Raw genomic sequence first — 16267 nt, 5'->3', positions numbered from 1 at the left:
TGTCAGTCAGTCAGTCGTGCAGTCAGTCAGTCAGTCGTGCAGTCAGACAGACAGACGTGCAGTCAGACAGACAGACGTGCAGTCAGACAGACAGGCCCAGTGCAGTCAGTCAGACAGGCCCAGTGCTTGACCGCTGCTCCAGTTATAACATGAATAACGCAACAGGGGTTTGACTCATGCAGTTTGAATGCGTTAGTTTGGGTTAGGGTTAGTTTTGTAGGGGTTAGGGTTAGTTTGGTAGAGGTTAGGGTTAGTTTGGTAGAGGTTAGATCATTTCTGGTTGGTCTATTGGTCTGTTATCAGCGGGGCTTTTAATGCTGTGCTTAGCATTGACATCAATTAGCAGAGTCATAAATAGCACTTCTTTATGTGATCCACTGTTTACAGATTACAGTGTGTCTAGCAAAAGTAGTAGCAGTAGCAGCTTACCTAAACATCTGTGTGCGTGTGCGTGTGCGCGTGCGTGCTGAAGGTGTGGTGCCCTATGTCGCCGGAGTTCTACCGGGAGTACGTGGCCATCAAGACGAAGAAGCGTATTCTGCTCTACACCATGAACCCCAACAAGTTCCGCGCCTGCCAGTTCCTCATCCGCTTCCACGAGCGCCGCAACGACAAGATCATCGTCTTCGCCGACAACGTCTTCGCTCTCAAGGAATACGCCATCCGCCTCAACAAGTACAGCCACCCCCACACACACACACACACACACACACACACACACACACACACACACACACACACACACTCACACTCACATCAGCCATCCGCCTCAACAAGTATGACCCCTAACCCCTAACCCTGCCTCCTCTCTCTATAGTGCCATCCGCCTCAACAAGTACAGACACCCACACTCACACTCCTCTCTCTATAGTTTCGAACTCACATCCATCCGTCTCAACAAGTACTCTTACCCTGCTCTCTCTATAGTGTCACACTCACATCAAGGTTGGGGGGGGGATGGGGGGTTAATTTGCTGATCGTTGGTTTATTTGTTTGTTTGATGGATTATTTGTGTTTTGCTGCTTATGAGTCTGATCTCCAGATGAGTCTGATATCCAGGGTTAGGGTTAGACTGATCTCCAGGCTAAGACTTTGAAGCGCCCCAGCCCCTAGAGAGACCTCGATCCTCGGCTCCCAGCACTCTAGGGATAGGGTTAGCTCCCAGCACTAGGCACTCGTTCAGCACACGCACACACACACACACCACAACACAGCACTAGGCACTCATTCAGCACACGCTAGGCACTATGCTGGCTTTGTTCACTGAAAACACCCATAATTATTTCTTAATCCTTGTTTAAAAGGCGCCAATAGCCCTAATTCTTCTTATCCACACACACACACACACACACACTTTACTCAGTACTTCCTCTGAGAGGTCTTATCAGGACACAGGCTAGTTGAGAGAGGTCGTGAGAGGAGAAGAACTGGTTCCCGTCCCCAGGTGCCTGCATGACCCTGCCAGCCTCTTCAGCTCGCTCACCCTCAACACGTGACTGTGTTCCCCTCAACACGTGACTGTCTCCCCCTCAACACGTGACTGTGTCTCCCCCTCAACACGTGACGTCAATGTGTTGAGTGGGACATGATCTCATCAGTGATGTCAATGTGTGTTGAGTGGGACGTGATCACATCAGTGATGTCACCATCTGTTATTTGTTTTGACCCCTGACCTCTGACCCCTGGCAGACCCTACATCTATGGACCCACGTCACAAGGAGAGCGAATGCAGATTCTGCAGAACTTCAAACACAATCCCAAGATCAACACCATCTTTATCTCCAAGGTAACTGCCTGCCTTATCCACACACCCATTCTGAGGCTGTCCTTTAAAATGAGGTAGGTGTGTGTGTGTGTGTGTGTGTGGTTTGCCATAACCCGACCGACTCAAATTAGGCCAACCTTTTCACGTTGTTTGATGTGCCGTCTTGCCAACTGTAATGTTGTGTTGCGACTGATCAGGTTAGCTAACCCTAGTTTCACCCTTCATTCATCATATAGAGCAGGGGCGTTTCTAGGGTTCAAAGAAAGGGGGGGCTTAGCCCCAAGGGGAGTTGTATGTTTGCGCACGCGGCAATTTTTTGGGGGCCCATTTGGGGCCACAGATATCCATTGTTTCAGACAGTTCATGGATTGGTTTAGTCAGAAAGAGTGTGATTTTGCTCTGTAGTTTTGCTTGCATTCAGTATATGATAACACAAAAGAGAGAATTTCAGGGTCACAGTGAAATTTGACGACACAAATATGTATGTTTCTCAAATAAAGAGAGAGAAATAATTGTCCTGCTTGTAAAGGAAAGACGGATAAACAAGCTTTTATATCCGCTCCCAAATCCTAATTCTTAAAGGGAAAGTGTAAACTTTTGAGTTGTTTACTTGTTTAATTATGAGCAGAAGGGAATACGATTTTGATCAACATTTACATTTTGATGTGCTCTGCAGGCAATGCGCTCTGCAGGCTGCAAGACAAGAGGGTGGCCTAGGCTTACCAAATTTCATGTTCTACTACTGTGCAGCAAACATACAAAAAATACTCAGCTGGTGGTATGAGAGTGAGTTGGACTGGTGTAAAATGGAGTCCCTCTCCTGCCCCACCTCCTCACTTGTAGCTCTGACATGCTCCCCTTTACCATTCTCAGCCACAAACTATACTTCGAACCCTGTAATCTTGTCAACCTTGAAAGTATGGACACAGCTTCGCAAACACTTCCAACTAAACAATTTCATCCTCATTTATGCTAGCCTGGATACCAGACTGAAATTTTGGTCGGGAAGTTCAGTCTGGCTCTTCGACCGTTGGGGAGAATTTTTTCCTGGTCGAAAACAGTACAGCCAATCAAAGTGCCAGGGCGGGCTTTATACGATGATGGACAGATGATCAAGCGGTAGATTCGAAATCCAACAAAGATGGCAGCGTCTCGTGAGCCTGTTAGTGGGAAATATTTTATTTGAATTAAGCTATCTACACAACTTTTTTAATGTCTAAATTGACATTACACGAATGTTGCAGAATATTGTTGGTCTTAACTAAAGCTCTCTAGACCATTATGTTTAGGTTATTGCTAACACTTACACCAAAAATCCATTGAAACACATAGTAGCTAGCTAGCTAGCCTCGCTGCTAATAAGTTTAACGTGATCAAGCATATCTCACAGATATTGACAGGGCATTCATTTTGAAAGAGGAACAGAGAAACGCGATTAGGGCATTTGTCGATCGAAAAAATGTTTTTGCCGTCCTTCCTACGTGATCCGGTAAAAGTTTAATGTATCAGATGGTCATACTACGTTGCTCTGATTGGTTCTAGGTATCCAATTGAGCGAAGATGCATTTTCTTTCCTGGTTCGTTGAAACATGCCCCATAATCACAGCTCAATGGAGCAGACTCAGACTCATATTCTGACTAGAATTATGAGTATGACATCGTCAGGCTACCATTATGCAATAATCATATTTTTTTACCTTCTAAACTTGACTCTACATTTACACTTTGGAAGGAGAAAGGTATCACATCATTCCGAGATCTGTTTTTAAATGGGATATTTATCGACTTTAAAAGTTTGGCCCAAGAGCATGACTTACACCATGGCATCTTCTTCCGCTACCTCCAGGTTCGCAGTTTTGTCAAAGATAATTGCAGCACATTCCCATCTCTGCCAGCAGACTTACCGACAATTCTTGACAGACCTGAAAGCCTGATAAGGATGGTGTCTAAGTTATACACAGATATTCTTCAATTCAACCCCTCGCCGCTGGTCAGAGCTAAACAGCAATGGGAAAACGAGCTAGGAGTCCCATTTCAAGACCCCTGGTGGGACAGGGCCAAATTACAAGTAAATTATTCTTCATCCTGCGCCCGCCTTAACTTAATACAGTACAAAGTACTGCACAGAATGCACTTCAGCAAAGCCAAATTGGCAAAGTTTTTCCCTGGCACGAGTGATGCCTGTAATAGATGTGCCTTTGTCCCCTCTGACTTAGCCCATACCTTCTGGTTGTGCTCAAAACTAACAGGATTCTGGAAGAACTTTTTCAAGATTATTTCTGAGGCTCTAGATGCAGATATCACTCCCTGTCCACTTATTGCCATATTTGGAGTACCCCTGAACCACTTTCAATTTAGTAAACCGAAATTAAATGTTTTAGCATTTGCCTCTCTGATTGCCCGCAGATGTATCCTTCTACACTGGAAGTCACCCAAACCCCCAGCAGATAAGTCTTGGGAGAATGATCTCATGTCATTCCTTAAGCTGGAGAAGATAAAATTCTCACTTAGAGGGTCAATTGGGAATTTCTACACTTCATGGCAGCCTCTCCTCTCATATTTGGATAAAGTAGCTACTACTCCTACTACTTAGAACTAAAGTACCAGTACCAGTTTAACTGTTACATACAGACACTTTGACTGATTCGATACATTGATAGAGGAAGGTGGACCAACATGGGATGGGAGCGTGGGTGGGTCTTTAAGTTGTGTATATTTTTCTTTCTTGTATCTCTTTATTTTAATTTTAATTTTCAATTTTATTTTTTACATGTCTTGTCTATAAAAAAAAAGAAGATGGATCACACAGCTAATTGTAATGTATCTATGCTACTTCATATGATGTGTTTCAATAAACAAATGTTTATAAAAAAAAACATTTTGTTGTCCGTGTAGTTTAACATGGGCTATCAGTGATATTTAATGCTCATTTCGACACTATGGGTGGAGAAGGGACCTAACAGTGTCAACTTTGTTAACTTGTTTTATTATGGGCAGATGGGAATAAGATTTTGATCAACATTTATATCTATTTTGTTGTCCGTGTAGTTTTTACATACCAGTGATATGTTATGCTCACTGGACCAGGGCCGTGCAGAGACCTTTGGAGGGGCAGGTGCTCAAAGTTAAAAAGGGGGCACATGTAGCACGGATTTGTAAAAATGTATTTATCTAGGCCTTTTCTATAGCCTATGTCCACTGGTGTGACGGTCATTTCCACCAGTGTGACGCTGAGTTAATTTCACACTATAGGACAGTGTTGTCACAAGGGGTTGGTTTATACCCCCAGACACATTACAGTGTCCCCACAGCTACCAACACACACACACACACACACACACCCACACACCCACACACACACACACACACACACACACACACACACACACACACACACACATACTGTACATCCATTTCTCAAACAGGTGCATACTCATTAGGTTTTAAATGAGGCCTTGAACTATATGGGAACAAGGCCTTTAAACTATAATTTTACAGGCAGCAAGTACTGTAGTAGACAGCTGTGTTTCACTGTGAGTATGAAAGTTGTCAAAAGGGTGCAATGTTTATAGTCAATGTGGGTCCATTTCAACATACAATTTTCAATGAGTGAGATGGATGGAGAGAGAGAGGGAGGGAGTGAGAGATAGAGAGAGTGAGAGAGGGAGTGAGACGGATGGAGAGAGAGAGAAAGGGGGGGAGAGATCCTGCTCAAAACGGATTGTCTGCACTCAAATACACTGTTGCTTGCAGAAATGCCGTTTCAGTTTAAGTTGTCGCACTCAAATACACTGTTGCTATCAGAAATTCCCTGTGTTTCAGTTTAAGTTCTCGCACTCGTCCTCTTGTTTCTTCTGCTCAAAGACTTCTGTTCGCTCTCGCTATCTGGCCCTCTCTCTCTCTCTCTCTGATTGATACGAAATAACGTTACCAAAATTCACCAACCAATACAAATACGTGAAATGAACGAAAATGCTCTCAGATTTAAAGACCACGCTGTATATTAATCGATACAAACTTCATACATTGAGAAGTTTATTTACGGGAGTAAATCAACTATTTTTGGCTCATATCTGCATGCAATCATTTAGCAGACGCTTTTGTTCAAAGCGACGTACAAGAGAGAGGCATATAAGCCCCTATAGCAAACTTTACACCGAGTTATTCCCGAGTCATCATGGCACATCTGGCATCACAAGGCTACTCGGCTTACCTAGAAAACGGGAGCTCCAGAGAAACTTATCCGAGGCGTCGGTCAGCAGGGCACGTCAGGGCAGAGTGAGGGCACGTTGTGGATCATGTGACCGACCAAGGTAGATCTAAATTATTATCATTTCGTTACATTTATTATTATTTTGGGCCGCACAGACGGATTTTCACACACAAATTAAAAAAATAATAATAAAAATAATAATAATAAAAAAACACTCTGACAAAAGGGCACTTTGGGCATCAAAGGCAAAAGGGGCAGGTGCTCAAGCCCCCTTAGCCCCCCCCTCTGCACGTGCCTGCACTGGACACTATAACACTGACATAAAGATGAACTAGTTCAGTGTCAAATATACAGTACTGTGCAAAAGTTTTAGGCAGGTGTGAAAAAATGCTGTAAACTAAGAATGCTTTCAAAAATGGAAGTGTTAACAGTTTATTTTCATCAATTCTTCATAAATTAACAAAATGCAGTGAAGGAACAGAAGAAAATTCTAAATTAAATCAATATTTGGTGTGAACACCCTTTGCCTTCAAAATAGCATCAATTCTTCCAGATACACTTGCGCACAGTTTTTGAAGGAACTCGGCTGGTAAATTGTTCCAAACATCTTGGAGAACTAACCACAGATCTTCTGTGGATGTAGGCTTCCTAAAATTCTCCTGTCTCTTCATGTAAACCCAGACAGACTCGATGATGTAGAGATCAGGGCTCTGTGGGGGTCATACCATCACTTGCAGGACTCTCTGTTCTTCTTTAAGCTGAAGATAGTTGTTAATGACATTGGCTGTATGTTTGGGGTTATGTTCCTGCTGCAGAATACATTTGGTGCCAATCATACGCCTCCCTGATGGTATTGCATGATGGATTAGTATCTGCCTGTATTTCTCAGCATTGAGGACACTATTCATCCTGACCAAATCTCCAACTCCACATGCAGAAATGCAGCCCCAAACTGGAAAGGAACCTCTACCATGCTTCACTGTTGCCTGCAGACTCTCATTATTGTACCTCTCTCCAGCCCTTCGGCGAACAAACTGCCTTCTTCTACAGCCAAATATTTCTAATTTTGACTCATCAGTCCATAGCACCTTCTGCCATGTTTCTGCACCCCAGTTTCTATGTTTTCGTGCTTAGTTCAGTCACTTGGCCTTGTTTCCTTGTCGGGGTAGAGCTTTTTGGCTGCAACTCTTCCATGAAGACCACTTCTGGCCAGACTTCCCCGGACAGTAAATGTCTGTACCTGGGTACCACTGGTTTCTGCCAGTTCTGAGCTGATGCCACTGCTTGAAATCTTCTGATTTCAAAGGTAAATAGGCTTGATGTGTTTTTCATCAGCTGCATTAAGTTTCCTTGGCTGACCACTGCGTCTACGATCCTCAACGTCTTCTTCAAAAGAGCTTGAACTGCACATTTCGAAACCCCTGTCTGCTTTGAAATCTTTGTCTGGGAGAGACCCTGCTGATGCAGTATAACTACGTTGTGTCTTGTTGCTGTGCTCAGTCTTACCATGTAAATGGATAAAAAATAAACATTTATTGTTTACATTTTTCAAAGCATTCTTAGTTCATAGCATTTTTTCACACCTGCCTAAAACTTTTGCACAGTACTGTATATTCAATGGCAAAAAAATGAATAACAAAAATTTAAAAACACATTTCAAGTAGGCTTCATCTTAATTATCAAGTGATAAATATTGTATGATGGGCTGAAATGGAAGGCACCCAATGCATTCACTATAATCAAGTCAAACAAGGATTCACTAGCATTAGATGATTATAAACAACAACATTCTATAGGGACTGATATTATTGAACATAAACATATACAGATATGAACGAACGCACATATGTAGCATTTTAGAGTTATAAATAATGTGTCCATGTGAGAAACAATAGTTTAATTAAATGTTTTTTTTTTTTTTTTTTAAGCCAATAATGCCAAATAATTTTGGGGGGGCTAAAGAACATTTAAGGGGGGCTTCCGTGTACACTGGATAGTCTCACTGGAAACTCCTTTCACCGGCACCGTGTACCTAACCCTAACCGTGTACCCAATCCTAACCCTAACCCTGTACACAATCCTAACCCTAACCGTGTACCCAATCCTAACCCTAACCATGTACACTGGATAGTCTGTCCCGTTGCCCAGAGATAATGAATGGTGCCAATGAGAGAGAGAGAAAGACGGAGAGAGATGGAGGGAGATTGAGAGCAAGAAAGAAAGACAGAGAGAGATGGGGAGCGAGAGACAGACAGACAGACAGACAGACAGACAGACAGACAGACAGACAGACAGACAGACAGACAGACAGACAGAAGTAGCTACTACTCCTACTACTTAGAACTAAAGTACCAGACAGACAGACAGACAGACAGACAGACAGGGAGAGAGAGAGAAAGACAGAGAGATGGAGAGGGAGGGAGGCAGAGAGAGAGCAAGAAAGACAGAGAGAGATGGGGAGCGAGAGGGAGGGAGAAAATGGAAGGAATGTAGTCATGCCTGTGTGAATCTGGCTCAAACGAGAGCAAACACACAGACAAGGACGTGCAAGAATAGTAACGCATTCATTCACACAGGAATAGTAACACATTCATTCATTCAGGAATAGTAACACATTCACACTCAGTCAAAGACACTCATAGAGACTGAATGAACACTAACACATGGACCTAATGGAGACTGCTGGAAGGAACACATGCATGAACACACTAACACAACCTCATGGAGCCTGCAGTCTTTTGGGTGCCAATCGTCAATCTGGTGGTGTGTTTCCCCAGAAAGCTGTGCTTTACTGTCCGTTGTTAAATGATCAGTTTGAACTCTGCGAAGTTGGTGGGCCCCAGCTGACCCTGATCAGCCCTGCAGGAGATTCCTGCACTTCTTTTTTCTTTTCTATTTTGTCTTTCTATTTCTTATGTAGAGTAGTATTTATTGTTACACTAGGTCTCTATTGCTCGTAGCTTGACTGTTCTTTCCCTTGTATGTCGATTTGGACAAAAGCGTCTGCTAAATGACTAAATGTAAATGTAAAATGTAAATGAATAGTAACGAGTTTACACACAGGAATAGTAACACATTGTGTTTCCCCAGAAAGCAGTGCTTTACTGTTCGTTGTTAAATGATCAGTTTGAACTCTCCGGTAGTTGGTGGGCCCCAGCTGACCCGGATCAGCCCTGCAGAGAGATTATAGTCTACTGCAGATTAGGGGTTCCTAGAGATCCAAGTTACGTGCGTTGGTGATGTGGAAACCGCACGGCAGAGATGGGCGTAACCAGTTACGTGCACTTTTCTTACAGATTCCTTGCACAACCTGCAAGTTATAGCCTCCAACTCCACATGTTTCAGGAATAGATTCTTAAACTCCACATGCTTTTGGTTGGAGACTTCTCACAGCGGCCAGTCTGCTCACTGTCACATGCATATACTCACACACACACACACACACACACACACACACACACACACACACACACACTCATACCCAACAACCTATTTCAACCACTATACCCACTGCCCAGCCACACACACACACACACACACACACACACTCTAATCAAAGCAATGGTGCCATGCCCTGAGATAATCCCATAAAACTCTTATTTCATGAGCAGAACTCTTGTTTCATGAGCAAAACGTGGTTTGGGGGCACAGCAGCCGTCCAGGAAAGTGAATAATCCTATTTATCCTTCTTAAGGTCGCTGGGATTGAGGGCCAGCCATCTAGGGTTAGAGTTGCCATCACGTTACCGCTGATCAAACATATTCAACACTTTGGTTGGCAGATCATCATGAAGTGTATGCCAACCAAAATCATTGTGATGTGTATGCCGATACTGTGGATGTTCAGGCTGAAGCATCACAGAGAAGGAAACGTGATTGGATAAAGCAACACAGAAGAAAACGTGATTAGATAAAGTAACACAGTAGAAAACGTGATTAGATAAAGTAACACAGTAGAAAACGTGATTAGATAAAGCAACACAGTAGGAAATGTGATTAGATAAAGCAACACAGTAGGAAACGTGATTAGATAAAGCAACACAGAGAATGAAACGTGATGTGATAAAGGATCACAGAGAATGAAACGTGATTGGATAAAGGATCACAGAGAATGAAACGTGATTGGATAAAGGATAACAGTGAATGAAACGTGATTGGATAAAGGATCACAGAGAATGAAACGTGATTGGATAAAGCTTCACAGAGAATGAAATGTGATTGGATTATTCCACTCTCACCCCACGCTGTCTAGGAATTGGATGGATTTTTTGACTTCCGTTACAATAATCAATAAAATTTGATAAATATATTTCCGTTATTGATTTATTTGCTTTAAACACAAATGTACTGTTTAAGGGTATGTTTTTGTATTTTAGTTTGAGTGTTACTACCGGACATTTTAATTGTTTTTTTAATAATTTTACTGGGGGGAAAATGGTAAATATTGGCTAATGGAACCCCTGGTCCAGAGAGAACTTTTATGTTCTATTGTCAGCAGCAACAGCTTGATCTGCGTCTAACCCTTACCCTTATAATTTCAGACTTCTCACATAACATTTCCAAGAACCAACTTTGTGTTACTTACGTGTGTTTGTGTGTGTGTGGGTGTATCTGTGTGTGCGCGCCCTACTGTTCCTCTTGATCCCGAACGTGTGTGTGTGTGTTAATGCATGTGAAGTGATGTTTTGTCTGCAACACAAATTAAAGTAAGCGTTTGAGATTTCAGCCTTTGATCCTGTGCTTAAACCTTTAAATTGTGTGGATAACCCTCTGCCTTTTATATATATATAATATATTTAATGAAAAAGATTCTTTCAGCAATATGTCTCTTTATCAGTTTAAAGAATATTATCAATCTGTCTCTTTGTCACCTACGATATCGCTCTCTCTCTCTCCTCACCTCTCTTTCCTGTCTCCTCATCTCTCTCTTTCCTCATCTCTCTCTCCTCATCGCTCTCTCCTGTCTCTCCTCATCTCTCTCCTCTCTCTCTTTCTCTCCCTCTCCTCATCTCTCTCTCCTGTCTCTCCTCATCTCCCAGGTGGGTGACACTTCCTTTGACTTGCCCGAGGCGAACGTTCTCATCCAGATCTCTTCTCACGGTGGCTCTCGCCGGCAGGAAGCTCAGAGGCTCGGCAGAGTCCTCCGCGCCAAAAAAGGTAACCATGGAAACATGCACCACATTTCGTAATAATTTTGGGTATTTGAATGCAGTCATCTGAGGGGTTAAGGCTTGGGTCATCTGAGGGGTGAGGGGTTAGGGTCATCTGAGGGGTGAGGGGTTAGGATTAGGGTCATCTGAGGGGTGAGGGGTTAAGGGTTGCTGCAGGAGTTTTGAGGACCATGCAGGTTGATGGAGGTTAGTTCTGTATCTTGCCCTGGGCCCTATTCGTCATACCTCGTTTAGCGAGTTACCAAGATCATTTTCAGGATAAGATAGCATAAGTCCGCCTCTTTGGTTCATCGAAGCAACTTTGGCTAAATCACCATAGCAACGCATCAATAAACTTGAACCTGCTCCAGCGCAGGCTAACAGCTTTAGTGAGCTGGATAAGCTTGCCACTCCCCCGGAAAAAAAATGGCAGCTCCCTTCCTCAGAGATCCCATTGGCAAAGGAGCGATATATTATTAGTTAGATTAGCGTTTCATGGGGAGAGAGTTTGTCTCGATCAGCATGATCCGTTATTAAATCATGATGAGTTCTTGTACAAACGCTACCGATTCAGCCGACAAGGAATCACTTGTACGAAGGAATTATTTGTATTAGGTACGACGAACAGGGCCCAGGTTGTCAATCTATTGTCCGCCTCTTCTTTATGTTGTGGTAAGGGCGGACCATAACACACTTAATAAACCTCTGACATGAATCAGTTAGAGCGACAGCCTGGACATTCCAAGTCTGCCAGCCTAGTTGACTCGGTACTCTTTCTCTTAGTGGTGATGCCGGTCAGACCTATATGACAATAAATGTTTTGAAAGTGTTCTGTATATTTTAGTTTTATTATTGTTTTGGAATGTTAAAATTACAGTAACAGTTATTACAGTTATTTATCGTCTGTTTTGGTATATTTACATATGATGTTATAGCTTATGGTAATGTTGATGATGATTATGGTGATGATGGTAATGATGATGATGATGTTGTTATTGTTTACACCCCTCCTGCGCGTGGTTGCCGTAGGGATGGTAGCGGAGGAGTACAACGCCTACTTCTACTCGCTGGTGTCTCAGGACACTCAGGAGATGGCCTACTCCACCAAGAGACAGCGCTTCCTCGTCGACCAGGGCTACAGCTTCAAGGTCTGGACCCTACACACAGACACACACACACACACACACACACACACACACACACACACACACACACACACAGGGCAGTAATAAACAGTTTTGAAATTATATAAGACACACACAAACACACAAACACACACACACCTCCATGACAGCAGATGTGGGAGACCGAGAGTAATACCTGGAGTTAGAGTTGAGTGGAGACAGAGCACCCACAGTGTGGCCATCAGGAGAAACTAGTTTTATATTGGTGAGGTCCTCCCTGAGTTCCTGCTAGCGAGAAGTAAAGAGAGGCTTTCATACCTTAGTGGAGAATGTGAGGAATGCCTCGTCCTCGCTGCACAATACGCGACTCTATTAATGGAGGGATAGCTGTTAAATTTACTCTCTCTCCCTCTTTCTCTCTCTCCCCCTCTCTCTCCCTCTCTCCCCCTCTCTCTCCCTCTCTCTCCCTCTCTCTCCCTCTCTCTCCGTCGCTCTCCCTCGCTCTCCCTCGCTCTCCCTCTCTCTCCCTCTCTCCTCTCTCCATCTCTTAGGTGATCACTAAGATGGCAGGGATGGATGAGGAGGATCTGATGTTCTCCTCTCGTGAGGAGCAGCAGATGCTCCTGCAGAAGGTGGTGGCGGCCTCGGACCTAGACGCGGAGGACGAGGTGGTCAGCGGCGAGATGGGAGGAGGGAGACCCCAGGTACTGAAACACACACACACACACACACACACACACACACACACACCTCTCCATGAGAACGAGGTGGTCAGCGGCGAGATGGGAGGAGGCCGACCTCAGGTACTCAAACCCCCACACACACACACACACACACACACACCTCCCTCCCTCTAAGGCCCAACATTACATACACACACACACACACACACACACACACACCTCTCCATGAGGACGCGGTGGTCAGCGGCGAGATGGGAGGCGGGAGACCTCAGGTACTCAAACCCACACACACACACACACACACACCTCTCCATGAGGACGAGGTGGTCAGCGGCGAGATGGGAGGCGGGAGGCCTCAGGTACTCAAACCCACACACACACACACACACACACACCTCTCCATGAGGACGAGGTGGTCAGCGGCGAGATGGGAGGCGGGAGGCCTCAGGTACTCAAACCCACACACAAACACACACACACACACACACACACACACACATCTCTCCATGAGGACGAGGTGGTCAGCGGCGAGATGGGAGGCGGGAGGCCTCAGGTACTCAAACCCACACACACACACACACACACACCTCTCCATGAGGACGAGGTGGTCAGCGGCGAGATGGGAGGCGGGAGGCCTCAGTTACTCAAACCCGTACATTCCCACACACCTGGGTCAGGCACACCTCGAGGATACTGCCTGCACACATACTGGGTGTAAACAGGAGTTGCCCTAACATAGCGTGTAGAGCAGAGTTGGGAAGATACCCACTCCTTCTAGACACACACTAGAGAGCAGCAAAATTTTGGCACCATCTGCAAAAAAGCAAACAATACAAGTACCACTGCACTGCTGCCCAACTGAGGGGTGGACACCCAGAGAGAGACCCCTTCAACTATCTAGTCCAAAAACATGGGCTCACCAAAAAAAGACTCAAACATTGCTTCAAAACTGAAACGGCTAAAAGAAAGGAATAAGGAAAATTACTTTAACTACTGGAAGAACCAAATTAAAGAAGTCAGCAAGCTAAACGTATGGAAACTATAACCTATTGAACAATAAAGAATGACTACAAAATTGGCACTGTACTTAAGCCAAATCAAAAATTCGAAACAAAGATGTATATGAACAAAGTACCGGCGCAGCGATCATAGTCAGGCCAGAGCAGGAAAGACAACTCCACTGAGGTTCCGGGACACCGGCTTTATACTGATGGCCATCACATGGAGCCCCACCCCTCATTAGCCACAGCCTGTAACTCAGCTCCTCCTACAGGTTGAACGGAGAACAGGAGACATGAACACATAGCAACCACAGAGCCTAGTGTTTAAGAGCACCACACACACACACACACACACACACACATGAGACATGAACACATAGCAACCACAGAGCCTAGCGGGAGGAAGAGGAGTAACCCCTAACAGCACGGCAATGCCGGGGCATCACAATAGAGTTAGCAAAGGAGTTGTAAAGTTACAAAGGAGTTAGCGTTCTCTGATGCCAAAACGCTTTGCCAGCAAGGATAACCACGTGGTGGGTCTCTGACGTCCGTGGACATCTTATTATGCTTTTTGCAACGTAATGCATCAACAAGGCAGAAAGGAAGGACTACTAGTTCTTCTTATCAGCCCTTGCCTACGCGGACACACACACAGAAGGTACACTTTTAAGCACATACACAGAGATAGAAATGTCAGCACTTAAGAACAGAGACAGAAACATCATGTTTCAGCTCACTTAAGGCCTATGATTAACACACATACATACATTCAAGTCAGAGTTTCCTTAAGAGATGAACATCTGGGTTTCTGGAAGGCTCTTTAAGACAGACCCCTTCTTAATGGAGCTATAAGACTTTTAGCATGGCGTAGCACATCCATCCCTATATAAACTAACCCTCCTTCTCCTCCCCATGTGTTCATACAGTGTGTGTGTTTGTATTTCCTGCGTTCAACTTTTTTGCTCCATCCATTCCTTGGTCATTGTTCTGACATCTTGCTTTTTTTTCTTCTGTGCATCTCTCTGTCCCTCTCGCTCATCTCTCTCTCCCTCTCCATCTCTCTCTCCCTCTCTCTCTCATCTCTCTCTCCCTCTATCCATCTCTCTCTCCTCCTCTATCCATCTCTCTCCCTCTATCCATCTCTCTTTCTCCCTTTGTCTATCCATCTCTCTCTGTCCCTCTTTCTCTCCCTCAATCTATCCATCTCTCTCTCCCTCTGGCTATCCATCTCTCTCTCCCCCTCTGTCTATCCATCTCTCCCTCTCTGTCTCTCTTTCTCTCTCACTCTGTCTATCCATCTATCCCGCTCCCCCTCTGCCTCTCCATCTCCCTCTCTCCCTCTGCCTCCCCATCTCTCCCTCTCTCTCTCTTTCTCTCTCCCTCTGTCTATCCATCTATCCATCACTCTCTCTCCCTCTCTCCCTCTATCTATCTCTCTGGTTGCCAGTTCTCGAGGCGTCCGGGTGCGATGAGCTCCATGTCGGGGGCAGATGATGCGTTCTACATGGAGTACCAGTACGGGCGGGGCAGAAGAGCAGCGGGTGCAGCAGCAGGCCAGCATCTCCACCCTCTCTTCAAACGCTTCCGCAAGTAACCCCTCTGAATGGCAAACTACCCCTCTGAATGAACGACCACCACTCTGAATGGCAAACCACCCCTTCACCATGGCAAACCACCCCTCTGCCATGGCAAACTACCCTTCTGAATGGCAAACTACCCCTCTGAATGGCAGACCACCCCTCTGCCATGGCAAACCACCCCTCTGAATGGCAAACTAACCCTCTGAATGGCAAACCACCCCTCTGAATGGCAAACTGCGGAGGAGCTACTTCTCTACAGAGGTCTTCAGAGGTGCAGCAGAGGACACAGGATGTTTCCTAGACGGCGAGAGGACGTGACCTATCCCCCCCCCGCCCCCCCCCCCCCCCCCCCCCCCCCCAGCACAGACGGTGTGCTGATGGCGTCCGTTTTTGGAGTCATTGTTTTGTTCTTCATTCTCAACTGATTTGGTTAGTCTCCAGTCTTAGACTCAGCTGGTGTGTATTGAGTATTGTATTGATGTATTTCTTGTCCCACTGTCTACTGTATGTGTCCTGAATTAAAAATAAAAGGAGTATTTTGAAACAGAACAAGTGTGTGATTTAAACACTCCGGTGGAAAGAGTGAGGTACACACACACACACACACACACACGACTACCAGGACTCTAGGGTAAATACCAGCATCTCCAGTCCCCTCCACAATGATTGGCAAAGGTAAATAAAATAATAAAGATGGGTAAAAAGTGTTCATCTTTTGGTGAATTAACTTAGCCCAAACCCTTACCCCACAA

At 44.8% G+C, this 16267-nt stretch overlaps 1 protein-coding gene across 2 annotated transcripts in view; it reads left to right on the top strand.

Moving 5' to 3' along the window:
• The window catches only part of ercc3 (excision repair cross-complementation group 3), a 46782-nt gene extending 30770 nt beyond the window's left edge, over window positions 1–16012 (top strand). For both annotated transcript variants that reach the window (XM_080834170.1, XM_080834169.1), the window contains exons 10-15: window positions 473–675; window positions 1690–1786; window positions 11017–11134; window positions 12157–12275; window positions 12803–12955; window positions 15383–16012. In XM_080834170.1, the coding sequence (XP_080690296.1) occupies window positions 473–675; window positions 1690–1786; window positions 11017–11134; window positions 12157–12275; window positions 12803–12955; window positions 15383–15529 (837 nt within the window). In that variant the 3' untranslated portion in view covers window positions 15530–16012. The remainder of the gene's footprint in view (window positions 1–472; window positions 676–1689; window positions 1787–11016; window positions 11135–12156; window positions 12276–12802; window positions 12956–15382) is intronic.
• The last annotated feature ends 255 nt before the right edge of the window (window positions 16013–16267 follow it).

Source organism: Sprattus sprattus (assembly GCF_963457725.1).
Source record: "Sprattus sprattus genome assembly, chromosome: 3".
Classification (NCBI taxonomy): Eukaryota; Metazoa; Chordata; class Actinopteri; order Clupeiformes; family Clupeidae; genus Sprattus; species Sprattus sprattus.
The sequence above is the reverse complement of the archived record's forward strand: the minus strand, read 5'-3'. Positions and strand labels throughout refer to the sequence as shown.